This window comes from Psammomys obesus, unplaced genomic scaffold, assembly GCF_907164565.1.
Source record: "Psammomys obesus unplaced genomic scaffold, mPsaObe1.curated_primary_1811, whole genome shotgun sequence".
Classification (NCBI taxonomy): Eukaryota; Metazoa; Chordata; class Mammalia; order Rodentia; family Muridae; genus Psammomys; species Psammomys obesus.
In genome coordinates this window covers 12,206,773-12,229,214 of record NW_026596046.1, presented here as the reverse complement: position 1 = coordinate 12,229,214, position 22,442 = coordinate 12,206,773, and the positions used below count along the sequence as shown (strand labels likewise).

General features: G+C 46.6%; 1 protein-coding gene across 1 annotated transcript in view; it reads right to left on the bottom strand.

The window, feature by feature from the left end:
• The window catches only part of Fam174b (family with sequence similarity 174 member B), a 40,057-nt gene that overhangs the window by 3,271 nt on the left and 14,344 nt on the right, over positions 1-22,442 (bottom strand). Inside the window, exon 2 of the mRNA XM_055623535.1 lies at positions 6,604-6,735. Coding sequence (XP_055479510.1) covers positions 6,604-6,735 — 132 coding nt within the window. The remainder of the gene's footprint in view (positions 1-6,603; positions 6,736-22,442) is intronic.

The window sequence follows — 22,442 nt, the reverse complement described above, 5'->3', positions numbered from 1 at the left end:
GAAATATTTTTACCGTGAGTGAAGTCTACAAGCTACATTGAAGGCGCTTAGGAAATAGAGGAAATAGACCCATAAAAGCTGCTTCCTCCCTTAGTACTGGATTCTGTGGGCCTTACAGAATCATATATGAAAAACAAACACATAATGTTTAAAGACTGGTGATAGTTTTGGAGACCAAACTAAGAATCGAGGCCGATCTCCACAGCTACTCCAAAACAAATGTCTATGAATGACAGCCAAAGACAGTAGCCTGCTGACCCCAGGAAGAGCTGGTGGGTAGGAACAGCATGGCACAGGGATACACTCTGAAAACACGGGATACAGTTGCCTGCCTGGGAGCTCAAGTTCAGTTGCGCAGGTGACCCCTCTTCTCACAAATGTCACAGAATCATCTGAAGGCAGATCCTGTAAACCTCATCCCATGAGCTGTTTACACCCAACCCCCATACCTATAGGGATAAACAGCCACATGCATATACAAGGAGAACTGCAGAGTGGGGCGGGGGGCAGCTCTCATGAGGGGCTCCTCACCGTCAGGTCCTTTCACAGCAGAACTAAATCCTGAGGACATGAGGTGGATAGAGACGTTGAACCTGCCCTTCCCAAGCTCCTTAGGAAGAAAAAGCGGCCGAAAGATGTTGCCTCTGGAAAGGTATTTAACACCTTCCATTAAGATGCACTTATGGATGAGGGGCTCAGCTCTGCTGCCGCTTCATACCCACTCTCCAGTGTCTGACTGCTCTGAGGATTACAGGAGGCACAGTCTCCTATGCCATGGTGATGTCACTGGCATCTAATATTCCTACAGGGATCTCTAGCTACAGAAGCAGGCCAAGCAAGCCTGCTCGAGGAGCCACACTGTTTCCACACACAGGGAGCCCGTGCCAGCAGGAGGCGGAGCTGGAAGGGACAGTGGAAGCCTCCGTTTTCTTGGTTGCTTTTCCCAGCTGGGTACCTTGGGCCACACTCAACACAGCTGTCAGGCTGCCTGCCACGTGAGCAGAAGAGTTCATGTGTACCTACCTGTCCTCCGGGAATGCCTAGTAGGTGTCACAAGAGCCTCCTGTGAGAAACTAGGGATTTGCAGAGGCCCAAAACAGTGACTGCAACTGTTTTGCACCAGGCCAACCAAACTCAAAACACAAGCAAAATCCAAATGCCTCCTGAAATGTGGAACCATTCCAAAACTGAAAGGCTCTCTGTGCTCCATTTATTTTTCCCAAAACAAAGCATCCCAGCTATATGAAACACACAAGACTGCTGAGCTGGGGATATAGTTCAGCGGTAGAGTATGTGCCTGGCATGCATGAGGTCCTAGGTTTGATAGCCAGCATTGGGGCTGGGGTCAGTGTCCACCAAAGCCTCCCTGGCCTGTGACCTCTACCTGACTTGGAAATGTGGGGGAAGCAAGTGTGGCCGCAGGCTCCAGCTCACGAGATATGATTAGAAAGTTACATGTACAGTAAGAGGCATCAACCCCACCTCAGTACCCTGGTGCCAAGCACAGGTTCCTCTCTTTCCACTCCATCGTAAAGTAGCCCACAGCCATGAATCATCCACATCCGATTTCAATGTGTGTGCTTCCTGGGGAGAACCAGAAACATTTGGTGGGCAGGAAAAACAAGTCTCTCTGAATAGGTTATCAGTGGGCAGACAACTCCTCAAAAACACTACATGGAGCAGAAAGGTGACCTTAAACACCTTCATTCTTTCATACTTACTGACATAAAAGCTGTTCACAATATGCCATCCAAAGGGAAAAGTGCCCTAAATCAGCCTTTGTAACATGGGCCTGTTTCAAAAGGGAAAGTAAACCCTACAGACGTGTACTCTCACACACTCTCTAGTGACTTCTGCTAAGTAGTGAGATGACAGCCATTTCGTCCCCCCAACCTCACCCCCGCCTCTCATCTGTAGTTCCTATACACTTGTACATTAGGTAAAGCTACTCAGCCTCCCAGCGGTCAGTCTTCTCCAGACTGGAGTGGCCTCGTATCTGGCCGACTCGCCTACAAGTTCATTCACATCCGCATTTCACTTCAACCAAACAGCAGGAGCTTCCGTGGGGAGCTCCCTGAAGTTCAGTTCTTCAGGACACGAGGGGAGGCAGGGCAGGACCTGGCAACAGTCCTGAGTGTCTGCAGGAAGCTCTGACACAGGCTGCCACAGAACAAATGCTGATTCCAGCTGGGAGGGCTGACAGTGCCTGAAGAGGCTATATATTTAGTGGAAAAAGCGGCAGAAAGAAAATACACTCAAAGAAAGCTGAGGATTGGGACAGAGACACCAGTTGAGAACAGATCACCACAGCGGGTGTCAAAAGAAGCCCAAGGCTGATGCTACATGCAGAGTGATAAAGTGAAACTTCCTGCAAGACTGGGCAAGGGAGAGGGGAAGGAAAAAAATAATATTAAAGAAGAATACAAAAAAAAGCACGCACATTTAATCCCAGTATTTGGGAGGCAGAGGCAGGTGGATCTCTGTGAGCTCAAGGTCAGCCTGGTCTACATAGCAAATTACAGGTAAACCAGAGCTACACAGAGACTCTGTCTTTCAAGAAAGAAAGGCCATAGCTATTCATATTGCAAACACAAGATTAAAGAAGAATGTTGGGAACAACTATAGAACCACAGGTTTGGAAACTATTAAGGAAATGGACAAAAATGCTCCAAAACTACTTATGATCAGAACTGACCCAGGAAGAAATAAAACCTGAATATTCTTGGAACTGCTCAAGGAAATGAATGTCACTGATCCTAAAAACTGCACGCAGACTGCCTCGAATCCAGCCAGTTTCTGGTATGCTCTACTAAACACTTAGAAAACAAGTAATTCCAATCTGATTCAAACTAGTCCAGAGAAGGAAAACAAGGAAACATGCCCTAGTCATTTCATGAGGCCAGCGTTAACGCTTACCAGAGCCTGACAGACTAATGACTAAACAGAAAAACAACAAAGCAGTCACCACTCCAGAGAGAGAGAGCCTGTACAATACAGTGCATGTGAAAAGGTAACACGTGACCAGGCTCTCTCACCACCAGAATCCTGAAATGATTGTGTATTAGAAATTTAATAAATACAGACTTACCACCTTAATAGGTTAAAGGAGAAGGTACGACCTGCTCAACAGAGCTAGGGAAAGAAATCAAATTCAAAGGTACCACACAGGGCTCTAGGAAAACTCCAGGCAGCAAAACTGAACAGCATACTCCAGCCAGTAGTCAGATACTGAATGCGTACCCTTTACGACCAGAAGTAAGACAGCAAGGCTGCTTCTGTTGCTTCTGATCCATAGACAGAGGCAGGAGGAGAGCCGACGGAGCCTGGTGTGGACTTCTGAAGCCTCACGGCTGACCCCCAGAGACACACCTCCTCCAGCAAGGCCACACCTCCTCATCCTTCCCCAACAGTTTCACCAACTGGGGACCACGTATTCACACATAGGAGCCTATGAAGAGCCATTCTCACTCAGACCAAACCGAGCCACATAGTAGAATGAGAGAACTGACTCCTGCAAGTTGCCGTACCATCTCCACATACATGCTACAGCATGCATAGGCATGCATGTGTATGCACACACACAAGTAACTTTTAAATAAAATAAGGCTATCAGAGATAGTCACAAATGAATTGACCACAGTTCATACAGAAACCTCATTTAAGGCTGTCCCCAAAGTGACTACAAAGAGAATCGGGCTGTCCAAAAGCTGATACTCAGCATGAAGACCGAGCCCATAGGACTAAGGCTCACTATGGCCGATAACATAGAGTACAGGATTGATACCAAGTGGATTTGCAGGATCCTAAGTTTCTGCCTATTGAAGAGGAGAAATGAAGGACACCAAGGGACGGGAGGGAACAAACCCAGACCCTAATCAGACGCCACCAGATACAAAGGGGCTCCATGTCACCCCTATGCCAGATGGGGAATGCCTCTGAAACGCCAGTATGTGGGTACCTGGATTCTCTCATCCTTTATTCTTACTCTTGCATCAGGCCACAGAGGGGAACTTTCAAAAAAAAAAAGTATTTCTACTACTCGAATACCTACAATGCGGTTCCCTTTCATCCTTTGCTTTCAGTGCTTGCTGAGTTTCAGAGCTAGCAGCTGGGCCAATCCAGGACTGATAATCAGCCCAAAAAGGAAGCTCATTCCAGTCTGAAGCACTGAGACAAGTTTGGAAGTCTTTCAGGTTATATCAGTGCCCAGGCCTTCAGAGAACGACCCCTTTCCCATCTGTGCTCTAGATAGAATTTCTAAAAACCCCTACCGTGCTTCAGCCTCCTGAGTGTTGGAACTACAGGCATGGGCTTCCATATCCAGGGTAGGGACTTTTCTTATTTACTAGCATGTGAAAACAGAATAAAAACACAGCATTCTATCATGACTCTCACACAAGCAGGTCAGTCACCCAGTTTATTAGCTACTCTCTCTTTGTCGTGATAATGAGAAACTTCTTAGCAAAAGTAAGTTTGCTGGCTAGTTTTATGTCACCTTGACGAAAAGCTCGAGTCATCTGGGACGAGAGACACTCAACTGAGGAAATGCCCACACCAGACTGGGGCCTTCGGGCAGTCTCTTGGATAATGATTGATATGGGAAGACCCAGGTCATTACAGGAAGTGCCGCCTCTGGCCAGGCTTGCTGGTCATGTGTGCTCCAAGAAAGTGGGCTAGGCAAGCCATAAGGAGCAAGTCATGAGGCAAGAGCCTGCCATGGTGTCTGCTTTAGTTCCTGCCCTGACTTCCCTAACTGCTTCTATATGCTGTGAAAGGAAATGAACCCTTTCCTCCCCCAGGGTTGTTTTTGGTCAGTGTTTTATCACAGCAATAGAAGCCCTACCTGAGATGGCACCTTAAGGAAGAGATGGTTGCTTTGATTCCATGTGCAGTAGTTCCTTGCGGCAGAGACAGCACAGCAGCGGGGCCACGGGGCTCACGGTCGGAAAGCACAGATGAATGCTGCTGCTCTGCTCACTTTCTCCTTTCTATCCAGTCCAGTACCCCGGCCCATGATGCTGGCCACATTTAAGGTGGGTCTTCTCTTATAAGACCTAGAAACTCCCTCACAGACTGGCCAAGAGGTTTCTCTCCTAGGTGGTGCTATGCCCTGCCAAGTTAACGATCAACGGTAACAGCCACATCCAGTATGAACAAAATTCTAGTAGCCGCTCTGGATCGTAATAGTACAGGGGCTGCTGGCAAGATGGCTCAGTGGGTACAGGCACTTGCTACCAAGCCTGACAAATTGAGATTGATTCCCAGAATCCACATGGTAGAAAGAAGGAATCAACCCCAGAAAATCGTGCTCTGACTCCAAATACACACAGTGGCATGTGCCTGTGTGAAGGCACACATACATACACACACACACACACACACACACACACACACACACACATGTATATATACATACATGCATACACACAGTAAGAGTACCACTGATCTACTCTATTAAGGCTCCATGTTGCACATCATGGCACAGGCCTGCAGGAGAACAAAGACTCTTATTATTGTGAATGATACCGAAACTGTGGAGGCACCGTGTGGTGGTGCGTGTGTGTAATTTCAACACTCAGGAGACTGAGGCAGGAGAACTGCCGGAAGTTCTACGCACGAAGTTCCAGGCCAGGCCAGGTTATGAGAGCCTGTCTCACACAGATAACTAAATTAAAGCAAGGACTGGCAAGAGATTCTGTAGAGAGAGGTAGAGAGGCTTGTTAGGCAAGCCCGATGACCTGAGTTTGACCCATAAAATTCATGTAAGTTAATGAGGAAAGAACAAACTGTACAAAATTGTCCTCCACACATATGTACTCTTGACACGTGTATGCATATATATATATATATATATATATATATATATATATATACACACATATACACGCACATACACATCTATACACATTTAATTGGAAATGGGAATACCTTTCAAAATGACATGATTTTCTTCACCCTATATTTTGTTCCTATACACTGAATGTGCGGTGAACAATGGCTTAACAATAAAACCAATACAATCACTAATAATGCTATGGATGTATTTTGTGGTATAACTGAATATTGCTCGTTGATTTCATTCTTTACCTGACAAGATACAGGTCACCTAGAATCAACCAGTGTCAACGTGTAGTTCTTGCTCTTCGTACTTAAGTGTGCCAGGTGTGTCAGCACACGCCTTTATTCCCATCACTCAGGAGGCAGAGGCAGGAAGATCTCTGTGTCTGAGACCATCCTGGTCTATAAAGCAAGTTTCAGGACAGCCAGGGCTACATCTAGAGACTTTTCACAGACACACACACACACACACACACCCCCAAAAAAAAGTAAGTAAAATTTAAATGTGATTCATTAACAAACTGTTTCTAAAGCTAATATTGCAGAAAGCAACCAAAATAATGCAGACATTTTCTTTTTCTCCCTCCCCCCAAATAAGCATTTCCCTACCAGCCCCTGCTCTTCCAGATTCCCAAGTATTGCTAACAAGGTAATAATGGGAACAGGTGCTACCATGATCAGAATAAGCAACCAAGAGCACAAAGACCCCATGGCTGAAGCATACTACCGCTCAGCCCAGGAGGATGTCTCTGTCCCCACCCATACCTGTATTTGATGTCAAATACTGTGGCATCTTCATCCTCGTCATCCTCTTCATTCAGGGGGGCCATTTCCACACGCTCAGCAGGAGTGGTGATGATGTCATACTTGCGGGTCTTCTTCAACCTCTTTCCCAACCTACAGGAGGAGAAGCATATTCATGAGGCCATGCCTGGGGGACAGAATGATGAGGCCAAGCCTCCACATAGATGGAGCAGTTTGTGCCAAATTACGTTCACTTCCTGACCTCTTCAGACAACGTCTGCTGTCGCCTCCAGCCAGGATGCTGCAGCTGTACCCAGAACACTTGGTTCCAAGAAGCTGAGGGCTGGAGAGATAATTCAGGGCAAAGAACTTGTCATGCGAGCAGGAAGACTGGAGTTTGAATCCCCAGCACTCACCCTCAGCCCCAAGGGAAAAAAAAATGCTAGACATAGATATATAATGGTCCTTCTGTGATTTTGGCACTCGGGCAACAGAGACAGGGGATTCCTGGAGCAAGATGGCTAGCTAAATTAGCCAGATAGGTAAGCTCCCAGTTCAGCCAGAAACCCTGCCTCATAAACTAGAGAGCAATCAAGGAAGAACACACAACAGACACTCATGCAAACACATGCACACACACACACACACACACACACACACACACACATACCACTCAGATACATACATATATACTGGACGGGGCAAGCAGCCACAGGACTGAATTACCAACTTCCTAATCCTATCTTCCCCAAGGCAAAGCCACCTGAGCACCAACAACTCAATAACTGACAGCAATGATATTCACATGCAGCAGTTCTAAAATGCACAACAATGGCCAGGAACAAAAGATCAGAGCATCCTCTGAGAACTAGATCAGGACAGCCTGTCTATAGGTGCAAGTACCACCCTATAGGATCTGGGTTAAAGTCCAGCCAAGGTCTACTTAAGTGAGGTTTCCTCGGTTTCCTCATAAACACAAGGGGATAAGAGCCATCTTCCTTGAAGGTGAGGGATGATGGCTGTCTGAGTGCTGCCCTTACACGACAAGCCTGCTTACAGGAGGTTGTTGGCAGAAGTCATTCTGAGTTGATAATAACAAATACAGAAATCGCATGTTCCCCAACCCCTCTCCTAAGATTAGGACCCGTGAAAACGAGTCAGTATTGTTTCCATGGTGACGGTTACAGTACGCACTGCTACCTATGACACAGTAGAGGGACACTGTGGACCACAGGAAAAGAGCTAACACAAGCCCCTAGGATATGACTCCCTGCATAGAGACTGTAATACTTCCCAGGGGGTGTCCAGAAAACACATGCCACCCAAGGAAAGGCCTCTTCACGTGACCGCCGACACTCTCTGTGAGCATCCTGAGAGTCCGTCCCTCTGTGATCTGTTCCCAATTGCTTTGTGTTCTCTGCCAGCCTCCTCTGAAGAAAAGTGGATGCTCTCTATGAAAAAGCAACCAATCCAAAAGCCTCTAAGTGGGGCAGTGAAGAGTTCTCCTGCAGATGGCAAGCTGTTCCCCTGAGACTGCTTGTCAAAGACACCTGCAGGTCTTTCTGCCTCTTACCAAGAGAAACTTCCAAGTTCTCAAGCATCAAAACAGAACCTCACTTTTAGGTCCTCTAAAAATGTCTTAGAAATAGCAACATGCTCTTGGCTTCCTGACTACGAACTACCAAAAATAGGAGTCACCAAACTGTCGTGTCACTTACACAGCAAATTTAAGCACCGTGGCTCTGGCACAAATCAACCTAATGCCTGCTCTTCCAGGCCTTTTGGATATGAAGCCTGTTTTCTCTAGATTGAAGCATTTCTTAAGGAGGAAGACTCAGGAAAGTCACAGCCACAGGAGAGTTAAAAAGATCCTGGGGCTCCTTCCCAAATTTACACAAGCTGTGAACAATTGCTGGAGGTAGGAGAGAGACACTTCCGTGGTGTTGATGCCCATCAGCTGCGGGGAACACCAGACACCCATGGTGGAATGGGCTCTTCCATGGCGCAGCCCTGTAGTGGTTTGAACAGGTAGAGCTCGCACAGACACATGCGTTTGCATGCTTGGCCCACAGGGAGCGGCACTGTTAGGAGGTGTGGCCTTGTTGGGAGTAGCTGTGGTCTTGTTAGAGGAAGTGTGTCACTGTCAGGGAGGGCTTTGAGTCTCCTATTCTCAAGGTTTACCCAGTGTGCCACACAGTTTCCTTCTGCTGCCTGCGGATCAAGATGTAGAACTCTGGACTCCTCCAGCACCGTATCTGCCTGCACGCCGCCATGCTTCCCGCCAGTATGATAATGGACTAAACCTCTGAAACTGTAAGCCAGCCCCAATTAAATGTTTTCCTTTATAAGACTTGCTGTGATCATGGTGTCTCTTAACAGTAATGGAACACCCTAACTAAGACAATCTGCCTCGAAGTCACCCAAGTCTCTATAAGTAACACTAATAAGCTCACTGGTCCCCAACATCGACTTACATGAAATCATACCTTTGGTCTATTGCTGGGGTCCTATTTGGGCTGAGCAGGTGAGCAACTGTTCATGCCTCCTCCTCCCAAGAAGTCATGCAACACCACAGACAGAGGAAAGACCATCGCAGATAAGAATCCAGTAGCAAAACCTGAAGCCTTATCACAGAGTAATTTCTCCTCCCAGCTGTCCTTACAGGTACACTCACAGGCACAGGTGTGAGTCTACCTGGATTACGAATTTAAGATGAGGATTGATGCAGCTGTAAAGCCTGGTGGCAAGATATTTAACCAAAGGGACTCAACTAGCCACCCTGTCACAAATGACATCCTAAGTACCAGAGGTTTATTGGTGGGGCTTGCAAACCCACTGGCTTATAGATCTAGCTCCCCAGAATTAGAGGTTAATGGGTCCAGGCATTCAAAGCCCAGACTTAGAGACACAGGTGCTCTGAGCTTTGATTGGCAGCAGTCTAGTGTCCAGCAGCTGATGTAACCACTCCTGAGTATCAGCTTTTAACTCTGGACAGCTCTCAGGGAAAGCAGGGTTTTCAATCTTCCATTAGCATCTCACCTGCAGAAAGCCAAGGCTTTCTACACTGTCTGCCCCAGGCCACCCCCTGGTACCCCACAACTGCCTTCTTGCTGCCTCTGAGTAGGTAGGTGAACTAACCCAGTCCACTCTAGCCATGACATACATTGCAGATAGGCAATAAAAGACCATTTGAGAAAAGCCTTTATTGAGCCTGTGGTTGTTATGTGATGAGGGCATACAGGAGAAAAACTCCCAGACTAGCCCCCAAAGCAGTGGAAAACGGCCTGCTTATACAGCCAGAAGAAAATCATGGCATGCTTGTGCACAGATTATAACCCCACCGATCGGTCCTTACATATTACTGATCGCGGACCTCAGACTCTAATCACAAGCTTCACATCACGGGAATTGTAGACTTCTGGCTGAATGGCTGGGAGGGCACCTAGCCTGAAAGAGAACAGCTGCAAGGTGGGCGGCAGCAGCAGAGTCCATCCAGTACTGTCTTGCTAGGGTGGAGTCTTCCAAACATGACGCACATTGCCCAGAATGGTCTTGGCTGGAGGGAGACTTCCTGAACCAGAGCTGGGTGGCTCAGCAGCAGCCTTCCTTACAGTTGGATTGCAATTTCCTCAAGGTACTCAAAGCTGTGGGAATGCCATGAGAAAGGCTGCTCCAGCCAGGCACAGTGGTGTAAAACTTGTAAGCCCTACACTCGGGACGCAGAAGGCAGGTGGAGCAGGATTTCAAGGCTAGCCTTGGCTACACAAGTTGAAAGTTAGCCTGACTACCTAAGACCTAACTCAAAGCAGGTGGAGGTAGGAGGAGCCTACTCCATCGTCAGCTTCCTCCATCAAGGCACCCAGGCCCAAGGGAAGATTCTGAAAGATACCCATCTAAGGCAGTGGTTCTAAAACCTCCTAATGCTGCAATCCTTTAACACAGTCCCTCACGCTGTGGTGACCATAAAATTTTCACTGCTACTTCATTACTGTAATTTTGCTAATTGAAGGTTATGAATCATAATATAAATCTCAGACAGTATACAGGATGTCTGAGACAGCCCCACCAAAGGAGTTGCGACCCACAGGTTGAGAACCACTGCTCTAAGGTACAATAGGGCTGACTTTCAGCCGTTTAGTTTATCGGAAGAAAAAGGAAACACTAAAGGGTGCTTACATAATGACACTAACAGTCTTAATAGTACTTACCACTACTTAACTCCTAGCCAACTCCCCTTAGGGATTTGCTGTGTTCTCCCATCCGTTTCAGTCTCACCAGCGACTGGAAGCAGACTGGACTCTGTTCAGAAACGGAAGTGCTAACCATATCGACACTGTTGGCCCCACCTCCTTCCCAACAAAACTCTGTCACCTTCCCTACCCAAAAGGGAGATAACATTTCCATTCTGTTCTAAAGGGTTCCTCCTCTGTGCCAGCTCCAGCTCAGTACCCGATGGGGAAGTTCAAGCTCAGCAATGGCTCCAAATACCACAAGCCATCCAAGACCAACTCCCAAGGGAGGCCACCCTTCCCGCAAGCCCTCGGGAGGAGGGTCTAAGTCAGTCCACACAGATCCACACACCTTTCTCAGGAAGCCAACCCAGCATTTCCCACTAGCTGATTCACTGCTGTTTGGGGGTACGCTTGGCTTTGATCATCAGTGGGGCTCCCTGCTCTGCTCACTGTGACATGGACCTGGGCTGAAGAAGCATCTGCCCCTGATGCTGAGGACTTGGGAAAGCTACCATATACCCTCAAAAATGGCCATAACCAGGTAGCTTCAGGCTGAGGAATCACTGGTCTGCCTTTTTCGGGTATCATGAACTCTGCAAAGTGCAAAATCTGATCTACAAACTTCTGTGTGCATATGGAATGTGGCATAGCCACTTGTTATCAACCCTAAAGCAAAATGACGCTGGGAGGAGAATCTGGAGGCTCTGACCTCACCTCTGTATTCTGATGGCTCATCTCCAACACCTATTAACTCAATTTCTTTCTTCCTAATGGTTTATGTTGAAAAAAAATTAGCCTGCTAGGCTAAAATTAAGGCCTTATTTATTTACCCAAGGGAGACTCAGTAAAACAACACCAACCTCAAAACCTCTGTGGCCTGTGATGCTTTAACACCAGCCTTCTCAACTACACAAACTCAGAAAAGAATCAGGAACCCCAAAATGATACCAAGGATATAACAGGGAACATTATGTGTAAAATGATGGGCTATGGACACCCAAGACACATGGCCACAAATTAACCTGGGTGTTTCTGAACAGACTTAACATCTGAAAGCCAACTCTCCTCCCAGGCATGGGTGGGCCTCATCCACTCTCACCTGAGTGGAACAAAGGGCTCACTTTCCCTTGAGGAATAAAGAGACCGTCTTCCTACAGACATCAGTTTGGGGGTGGTGGGCTGTTTCCTCATTCGTTATCTGGGGTTTTTGAAGACGCCTTGGCTGTGTATCCCAGACTTGCCTCAAGACTCACACCCTGCCGCCTCCACTTCAGGGATGTGTACTGCTCCATGCAGACAGCTACACTCTCTCTGGACTCATTCTGAAACAGTGGCTGTTTCTCAACCTTAAGTATGTCTGCACTCAGTCCAGAACCTAGGAGCTAGAGAGATGGCTCAGTGGTTAAGAGCACTAGCTGTTCCTCCAGAGGACCTGGATTCAATTCCCAGCATCCACCCACAAGGCAGCTCACAACTGTCTGTAACTCTAGTTCCAGGGGAATCTGATACCCTCACGTAGATATAAATACAGGCAAAACACCAATACACTTGAGACAAGAGGCCTACCACCATATAGGGTGGCGAGGTGGGTGCCACTACTATGAGCAAGTATGTGGCAGAGAGATGAAAGGGAAAGAGAAGTGGAGCTGTTTGTGCACTATCAAGAGGTGGAACTGGAGATGCAATGGTGGTAAGGAACAGCCTAATGTGAGTAGCCTTTCTGGAGGCCATAGTGACGTCTGGGCCCATGCTGCAGGAGTCTGTGTCGATGGCTGTGGCCCATGTTACCACCAAAGGCCATCCAGATGTCCAGTGGTATGGGCTGTCTGAGGGCCATGTTGATGCCTGACAGCTAAGCTAAGGTGGCCCTACCCCTCACCAGCTGAAGCATGCAGGACAGCTGGCCCTGCACCTTGCCTGGGCAGTGTGGGAGAGTGGGATTGGGAGAGCTGGTGGGCTGACTAATTCAGCTGCCGCCCAGTCCCAGACCCAAAGCTTTGAGCTTGCCCACCCCAACATCTACCCCATCTATGAGTTGCTAGAGCAAAGGAAGGGGCCGATCCTGCAGAACCAAAGCTGCGGGATCACCATGACTCAGGACAACAACAGGATATCCAAAAGGAGTCTTGGTGAGGATCCAGTATTGATGGCGTACAAAAGCCAAAGGCCTCAAATCAGACCAATGACTCATGGCAATGAACATTTGCAAGTAAAGCTGTTTGGGCAAAAGGGTATGCTGTGTGACTCACTGCAGCTTCCATGGCAAGATGTTTTTGTTTTGTTTTGTTTTGTTTTGTTTTGGGAGGGGGAAGTCACACACTATGGATCAGCTCAGAAAGGTCTCAGAGCACAGTGAGCCCCTACCTGCTGCAGAGGGGAAAAGGCTACCTTGCCGCTAACCCCCCTGGAAGCCACCTTGAACCACCACTGCACACACCAGTGCCTTCCACTCCCACCAAAGAGCGCCAACTACAAACAAGGGGAGGGGGCTTTATCTCCCCTTTACTTCAAACCTCTCTGTTCCTCTTTCACTTTCTGGAAGGTATCACTGAACACAACTCACACATTCCTACTTCACAGGAATCCAGACAAAGGCCAACAAACTCTTTCTGAAGCGAGACTCCGATAGGACACACGCTGCTTTGAGGCAGGCCAGCATCCACCCCAAACCTCCTTTTGGCTTCTCAGTCCTCCACATAGGGCCACACCTCCAGGTCAAAGAGTGGACACGCAGGATTAGGCATGAGCTGGTCAATACACAACAATCCTCTGGCCAACCAAAAGCAGGGCAGAGAAAAGGCAGGCATGGCCAATCAGTGCCAACTAGTAGGTACCCTGAGACCCGGATGGTATAAGCTGTCTTACCACCCGACAGAAGAGAAGCTGAGGAGAGAGAGGACGAGGCCAGAGGGAATGAGATCCAGTCTTAAATCTGCTTTGAAGCCGGCTTTCCATGTACACTACAGCGCTGCTCTCTCAACAGAGCTGGTTCAGCCTGGGTTTTCTGTCCCACATGACCTAGAGTCCTGATGCCAGGGGGCCTCAAAAGGAAGGCATAACATGAACTGAAACCAACATTATAATAAATGCCACCTTGGGATTTTTTTTTAACATTTTAATAGTAAGGTTTCCACGATCAGTGTAATTTTCCCATTTGCTATAACCCTTTTTAAGCCCTAAAGAAGCACTCAGTGACAGCAGCCTGACGATTTCTGCTCGGGTATATCCAAGCACAGGTTTTCCAGAAGGTAAGCATACAGCAGCCCCTCACATGACTGTTAGCAAGCTCAGTGGCCTGAGAGAAGAGCAAAGAGCATAACCCCTGTGAGAATGCGAGGGCCAGACAAGACATGTCACTCTTCCATTCAAGCCCAAACCCACTGCCTGTTTTATGTGTGTTTGTACGCATCTGCTGTGTGGTGCACGTATGTGCATCTGGGGAGGCCAGAGGTCAGCGTCGTGTGTATCCTCTTCAATTATTCTCCACTTCGTTCTTTTAGATGGGACCTCTCACCGAGCCCAGAACTCACCCATTAGCTAGACTGACCGGTTAGTGAGGTCTGGGAATCTGTCTGCCTCCACTCACCCCTCCCTCATCCCAGAACTGAGACTATGGGTACAGCCCACCTCACCAGACTTTTTATTCGGGTTCTGAAGACGAACACCTTCAAGTCTTCATGTCTGCACAGCAAGCATGGTCCATGCTAACCCATCTCCAGAGCCCTTTAACGTTTATTTCCAACAAGACAAAGGCATCATTCAAAACTCTGCCATTTCCCCTTGCACTGAGATTTTCATTTAATAACCCGTGTGTACTGGGAGTAGCACTGTCCACCATGCAAGGTAATCCCTTTCTAACTTTTTTTTAAGCTGTATTTTGAAACTGGCTTACTAACTGGTGGGTTTCCACGGGCTTTCTTATACATCCTTAGCTTTAATTTAGCCTACCACTTCCTTTTCCTCCCCCCTATGGTTCCCTCCCCCATTCGTGCTTAATCCTTTAACCCCTGATATCCCTCCTCCTCCTCTTTTTCCATGTATTCTACTATCCCTCCAATTATTTTTTACTTAGGAGATAACAGGATGCCATGTAAGTTTTCATGTACTCCTTCACCCCCTGGCTTCTCCCATGTACCTGTGCCCTCCCTACTTAAGCCCTTCCACCCCCAGGATCCCTCCTCTCTGATTCTGTTTTGCCTATAACCTATTATCCCCTTCCCTTAATGTGCCCAAGCCCAAAAAAACACCTTTCTGATTTCCTGCCTTCCATTTGTGCTCCAAATTATACACAAATCACAAGATTAGAAGGCAGGAGCTGCATATAATAGAGAAGGCAAGGTGTTGGTCATTCTTGGCCTGATTTACGTCATTCAGTATGGGTTTTTTTCCAGTTATATCCATTTACCTGAAATCTTCCTGATTTTCTCCTTTGTCGTAGTGAGTAATAGGATTCCATCGTGTATAAACCCCATATTTTTTTTAATTCATTTGTTGATGGATATCTAGGTTGATTCCATCTCCCAGCTGTTGTGACTACCACAGCAATGAGCATGTATGTGTAAGTGTCTCTGTAGTAGGACAGTAAATCCACTGGCCATATGCCCAGAAGTGGTATTACTGGGTCATTTGGCAGTTGTCTCTGGTTTCTTGAGAAACTCCAGACTGATTTCCACAATAGTTGAACTGGTTTTCATTCTCACCAACAGTATGTAAAAGCTCCCCTTTTGCTACAGCCACTTTGGTATTTGTTGGCATTTCTACCACTGATGATGTCCATTCTGACTGGGGTGAGAAGGTGTACCAGATAATTCTTATGTCAACTTGACACAAGCTAGCACTATCTGAGAGGAGGGAACCTCAACTGAGAAAAAGAAATACTGAGTTGTAGGCAAGCCTGTAGCATTTTCTCAGTTAGTGGTTGATGTGGAAGGCCCAGCCCACGGTAGACGGTGTCATCCCTGAGCTGTAAAAAAGCAAGGTGAGCAAGCCATGATGAGCAAACCAGTAAGCAGCGCTCTTTCACGGGCTTTGCTTCAGTTCTGGCCCCCAGGTTTCTGCCCTGGCCTGACTGCCTTCCATAATGAACTATGACAGAGAAGCTTAAGCAAAATAAATCCTTTTCTCCCCAACCTGCTTCTAGTCATGTTGTTCTATGACATCAGTAGTGATCCTAAGACAGACGGAAACTCAAAGCAGTTTTAATCTGCCTTTCCTTGATGGCTGAGGATGCAGAACACTTTTAAAAGTGTTTTTAAAAAAAAAGTGTTTTCCAGTCATCTGCATCTCTCCTTTTGAGCTAAGTTATTCATTGGTCAGGGAGGCCCCATAGATTCCAAAACAATACAGACTATTGGCATCGCCTTTGATTACCCACCATAACTTCATGGTAAGACTCTATTGCTGAAGACACCACATGCTTTGACTGCAGGACATAGAGAAACCAGTCTTGAACCAACAGTAAACGTTCTCCCCCCCCCCCCCCCCCGCCGGCTAGCAGTCCTAGCGCAGGAAGGTGCTATACAAGCTGTTGGGGGAGAAAATATACCAATTGTCTTATCCAGAGTTGGACCCTGTTTGTTCCAGTTGCAGCCTTCCAGGCAAGATGTGCCCAAGATGTGTACAGGTGGGATGACCGCTGTGGGGGTAGACCAACCACCTTCTGGTTGGTTATGAGGCCTGCTCCACAGGAGGGATGTCACGCCTGATACAAAAGCCCATGACTGTGGAAATCATAAAGCCTAAGGTACAGCCTGCTATTGTTATTTTGCTAAATGCTCAGGGTTTTCAAAGTGTCTTCTAAATACATTAAGTTTATATCCACAGACCTGGGCTGTTCCCAGCCTTGGTTAGAGAAGCTTCTTTTTTCAGTGGTCAGCAATCAACACGGAGGAACATAACTGGTCAAAGCACTAAGAATAAGAGACTGAGTACTCAGTCCTGGATGGGGCATCTATATAAACCCTATCCTATTCCAGCCAGAGGCTCAGAGAATACCACGGGATAGGACGCAAACCGAACGTAAGAGCTAGAGGATGTGGAGAAGTGCTGTAAAATTCTGTCCTCTGGACATAGGTGACCACCACATTCGTGAACTCAAAGCAGCTGTGGCTACCTGCACAACACCTAATACGAGACTGAGAGAGCCAAACGTCCAGTATAGATGTGGTAGACGATTTCCAGGCCCCACCCCTTACTGAGAAGCTACTGGCAGCAGGAGGTTGCTGGAAGAAAAGCGTTCTTTCTGAGAATGTGGACCCTGACAGGATTCCCATGCGCCAGTGGTCGGCTCCACACCCATGCACATATGGGGCGGCACTAGCTGGACTGTGTGTGTATGCCTATGTGTACACACATATACATATGACTTGAAGACGGGAGGAGTACATGCTGGAAATACGAGGAGAGTTGGAGAGGAGAAATAGGGACACACTGTATACATGTACAAAATCCTCGAGAATAAAGAAAAAAAAATTAATGAAAATGCAAGAGGAAGGTATTACAAAATAAAAGACATTTTTAAAAATTCTTCCACTCTGGAACGTCATCCCCAGGTTAAGGATTTATTTACGCAGAGGGCTTTTCAACAGCTGGCCAGAATCAAGTTTCCAGTGAGACTTCAGGCTCCACTTAGACAAACAAGGAGGCTGGGAGAGCAAGCTCTAAGATAGGCACAGCAACTCGGAAAGAAACCTTTCAGACTTGCCCTCCCCAACTAGACAGAGCAAAGCAAGGCTGAGGCCCAGTGGGTGGGCCCAGTCTGGAGTACTGCAGTCAGAGACCGACCAAGGAGTCCAGAGATGGAAGTGTGAATGCTGGCCCTTATCCTTGTGCCTGCGAGTAAGCTGCTCATCCCAAATGCAAACGTCTTCGTTCACATCTGCTGCTTTCCAGGCAGTTCTAGGGTTCTGATGGTGAACCTCCGAGCAACCTACTTCAAACGACCTTACGTTTTCCCCCCATTTTTCTGAGGTCATTAAGGATGCCCAATCCTTGTTCTGACTCCTGTCAATAACACAGTCCACTTGTGACTTTTAAGCATGCCTGATCCTCTACACTACCGGTTCTCAACCTGTGAGTCATGACCCTTTTGGGAGTCACATATCAGATATCCTGCATATCAGGTATTTACATAAAGATTCATAACAGTAGCTAAATTACAGTTGTGAAGGCTAGACCCTATCTCAAAAGAGCACAAAACAACACAGAGACATGGGCATCGAGCCAGCACCCTTCTGCAAAGGAGTGATCAAGAGAGCTGGTCTCTCCACACAGTAAAGTCACAATCACAATGCTGAGCTATCCTCACACACCAACCAAGAGGCACTGCAGTGGAACAGAAACCCAGAGACAGACCCCACAGCATCCCAAAATCCAACATAGAATAATGTGGCATTTAAGTGACTCGGGAAAAGGCTCTCCTACCCATTGTTTTATTTACAACCACCCTCTTTGTATCACAATAAGTAGATAGACTTAAAGGTAGGAAATAAAACTATCAGTAGAAAACACGAAAGAGATCCAAAAGCCATAAAACAAGAAGAATGGCGAATTCAAACATAGAAAAATAATTTAAGTCAGTGCGGACGATGGGGGAAAATAATAATTTATGTCAAGATAATGATAAGCTAGAAAAAATATATCCAATTTGCAGTACAGGTGTAACATTAATGAATGTAAGTATCTATAAATCAACAGAAAGACCAATCATCTAATTGAAAAACTGGTCAAAGGATATAAAAGCAGGGAGGTCACAAATAGAGAAAAAGCAAATAAGTGGCTTTGCATCTTGAAACCTTACAGTAAGATAAATGTAAACCCAGCCTTTAAGGGGATCCTGTTATCCACTTGTAAGTTTAACATCAAAATGACTAAAGATACACTGTGGACAGGAGCATGGGAAATGGGTTTTCTCACTCTCATACTGGATGCATACACTGTTACACACATACACACACACACACACACACACACACACACACACACACACACACAGGAAGTGGTTCCACAATGTCTGTCAGTTACAATGGTACAAACCTCATCAAGAATTTCCTTTTTGGGATTTTGTCTTAATTACATGCTGCAACTTATATAATATGGCCTACAAGTGCCCACTTGTAGGAAACCGACCACAGGATGACTCCTCCACATCGTTGACACATGGACAAAGAACATCTCCCATACATGCAAGATGAATATTTATATAAAGACATAATAATTATATAGAGACATATTAATATGTAATATGAGATACAAAGTATATGTGTGAAAGAGAAAGAAGATACCACATGCAGAAATCTAAATTTGGAAGCCACTTCATAAGAAATGTAAAACATTAAGCCATGGTACACAAAAATTACCTCATAGAGTATTTCTGGAGAAGTGTGTAAATACATAAGACATAGCTCAGAGCTAAAGCTGTAAAATTCTCAGAAGAAGGCGTAAGATAAACCTTTCTGACCTTGGATTAGGCAATGGCCTTTAAGCAGGACATCGGCAGCTACAGCAGAAAAGAAAAATAGACAAATTGGACGTCATTAAAATAAAAAATGATGTGCTCCCATGTGCAGCAAATGTGCAGCCTGGCCTTCATGTGGGTCCCCCAACAACTGGAGAGGGGGATCCCCTCTGACTCTGATGCCTCCCACTGTATCCTGTTCCCCTGACCAGGATGTCTTGTCTGACCTCAGCGGGAAAGGATGTGCCTAGTTTTGAAACAACTTAATGTTCCAGAGCGGGTTGGTACCCACGGAGGACTTCTCCCTTCTCTGAGAAGGAGAGGGGAGATGGGTCGGGGGTGGGAGGAGTGTGCAAGGGGAGCTGGGGGGGGGGGGGGGGGGGGAGGGGAGGGAAAGGGAAAAAAAAAATTTTTAAAAAAAAAGTGTTCTAAAAAAAAACAAAAAAAAAAAAAAAAAAAAAAAGCGGAAAAATTAAAAAAAAAAAAAAAAAAAAAAAAAAAAAAAACAGCCAGAAAACAGGATAAAATTGCATTTACAATATGAAAATAATCTTGTATCTCAATAACGAAATGGTGATCTCATTTCAAAAATAAGAAAAAGGTCTTTAGTTTTTTTATTGTGTGTGTTTTCTACTTAGGTTTCTAATGTTGTGATAAAACACTAACCAGAAGCAACTTGGGGAGGAAAAAATTTACTTGGTTTTTGCATCCTGATCACAGTCCATTGCTGAGGGAAGTCAGGGCAGGTACTCAAGCAGAAGCAGAGGAGGGAATCACGGTGGAATGCTGCTTACTGGCTTTCTCTCTACGGCTAACTCAGCTCGCTTATTTACACAACCCAAGACCACATTCCGAGGTCCAGCACCACCAGAAGGGACTGAATCCTCCCACATCAATCATTAATCCAGAAAATCTAGCAGAGGCAGTTCCTCAACTGAGGGCCCCTCAACTTGACATAAACTATCCACACAGTGTGTCTGAGTGGATGCGTGACATATACCCATGTGTGTGCCAGCACATGCAACCCATGCATATGGGCAGCGGCCAGAAGAGGAGACTGGGTGTCCTGCTCTGTCATCCGCTACCTAATTTCCTCAAGACAAGGTCTCGCGCTGAACCTAGAACTAGGCTTTCAGCCAGCAAGCCCAAGGATCCTCCTGTCTTCTGCCCTCGACACTCACACAGAATGCACAGCACATGTTCAAGTGACCACTCGTGGCTTTTTTACACAGGTGCTGGTCGTTCGCACCCAGGTCCCAAAACATCTCCCCCAGCCCCTAGGGCCAATTCTGGCAAGGCTGCAAGGAAACTACGTCTCTCACATGCCCCTAGTGAGACGCAGACTAGTATGATGGCTCGCTAAACAGTCATTAGCTTTTTTAACAGTTAAGTACAGAACTTACCAAATGACAAAGCAGGTCCACTCCTAGCTCCATACCCAAGGGCTTAAAGCCCTGTGTTCATACAAACACTTACACGCAGATGTTCAATGCAGCACTGCTCATAAAGGCCAAACAGCAGAAACAATCCGAATGTCTATCAACTGAGAATATAGTGTCTTAGTTACTTTTCTAGTGCTGTGGTGAGACACCATATCCAAAGCAACTCAAAGAAGAAAAAGGTTACTGGGAGCTTACAGCTCAGAAGGTTGAGTCCACAACCATCCTGGCAGGAAGCATGGCAGAAGGCAGGCAGCCACAGTGCTGGAGCAGCAGCTGAGAGCTTCCATCCTGATGCACAAGCATGAGGCAGACAGAGAGCTAACTGGGAATGGTACGGACTTTCGAACCCTCAAGGCCCACCCGCACGACACACCTCCTCCTCCAACAAGGCCATACTTCCTAATCCTTCCCAAACAGTTCCACCAACTAGGGACAAAGCATTCAAATATATGAGCCTGGGTGGGGGACATTCTCATTCACACCGCTACACATGGATAAATGGAAGGTGATACACAGAGCTGGAGAGATGGCTCAGCAGTTAAGTGCATCCATGGCTCTTGCAGAGGACCCAAGTTTGGTTCCCAACACTCACACCGGGCAGCTTAACACCACCTGTAACTCCAGCTGTAAGGGGAACCCAACACCTCTGACCCCTGCACTCCTATGCAAATATCCCTACACAGACACCCAAACATACCCATAATTTTTAAATGAAGATCGATTTTGGTAAAAACTAAAGTGATACATTAACTAAATAGGACGCTAGTGTTTGGGGGAGGGGTAGGAATAAGGCAGTGGTTCATGGTATAACACAGATAAACCCCGAGAAAACAATGCTACGTAAAACAGACCACATGTTACGTGACTCCAGTCATATGCAAGTCCAAAATAGAGAAGCCTACAGATTCGGAGTAAATTAGTGGTGGCCTAGCACTGGGGGGAGGGCGTATGGAGAAAGAGCCACAGTGGATACAGGGTTTCCGCATGAACATGATGAACGTGTTCTAAAACTGGTCTTTGTGATGGACGGATAACTCTATGAATAACCTAAAAAAAAAAAAAAAAAGCATGGTGTTGGATGCTGTGCGGCGAACTGTGTAGCATGTGAAGCAAACCCCAGCGAAGGTATGTGTGTGTGATGATTATATTAACTTGTCTCTACACTTGTAACCTCTCTGGAAATATTCACAAGAAATTGCCAGCATCTGGTAAAGAAAACAGTGGGACACAAGTGCATTTTGTTTACTCCTGTATGCCCCTGCTCACTGTGTACATGAGAAAACTGTTTTGGAAGGTGCTGTTGTTCTGAGACAGGGGCTCCGACGGGCCTCCAGCTTGTTATGTAGCCAAGGATGACCCTGAACTTCTGCATCCTGTTTCCTGAGCGTTGAGATAACAGGCACAGGCCACCCCGCCCAGTTTTACGAACCTGGGCATTCACGCATGCTAAGCAAACATTCTACCAGTTGAGCTACATACATCCCCATACCAAGCCCTGTGTTTTAAAGAAGTAAATAAATTTCAAAAATTCCAAGTAGATCACTACATCTGGAATGGTCCAGGCTGCTCCTTCTGAAGCCCAACCAGGGGCAGCCATGCTTACTCCAGGTGCCTGTGCCTGACCTAGTGACATTAGGACTCACATTCAACAACTCAATTTCTCTACACCTCAGCTGTCTCATGTTTAGCCCTTAAAGCCCCACTGCAGCTTGAGGCTAAGTATGGTGTCAC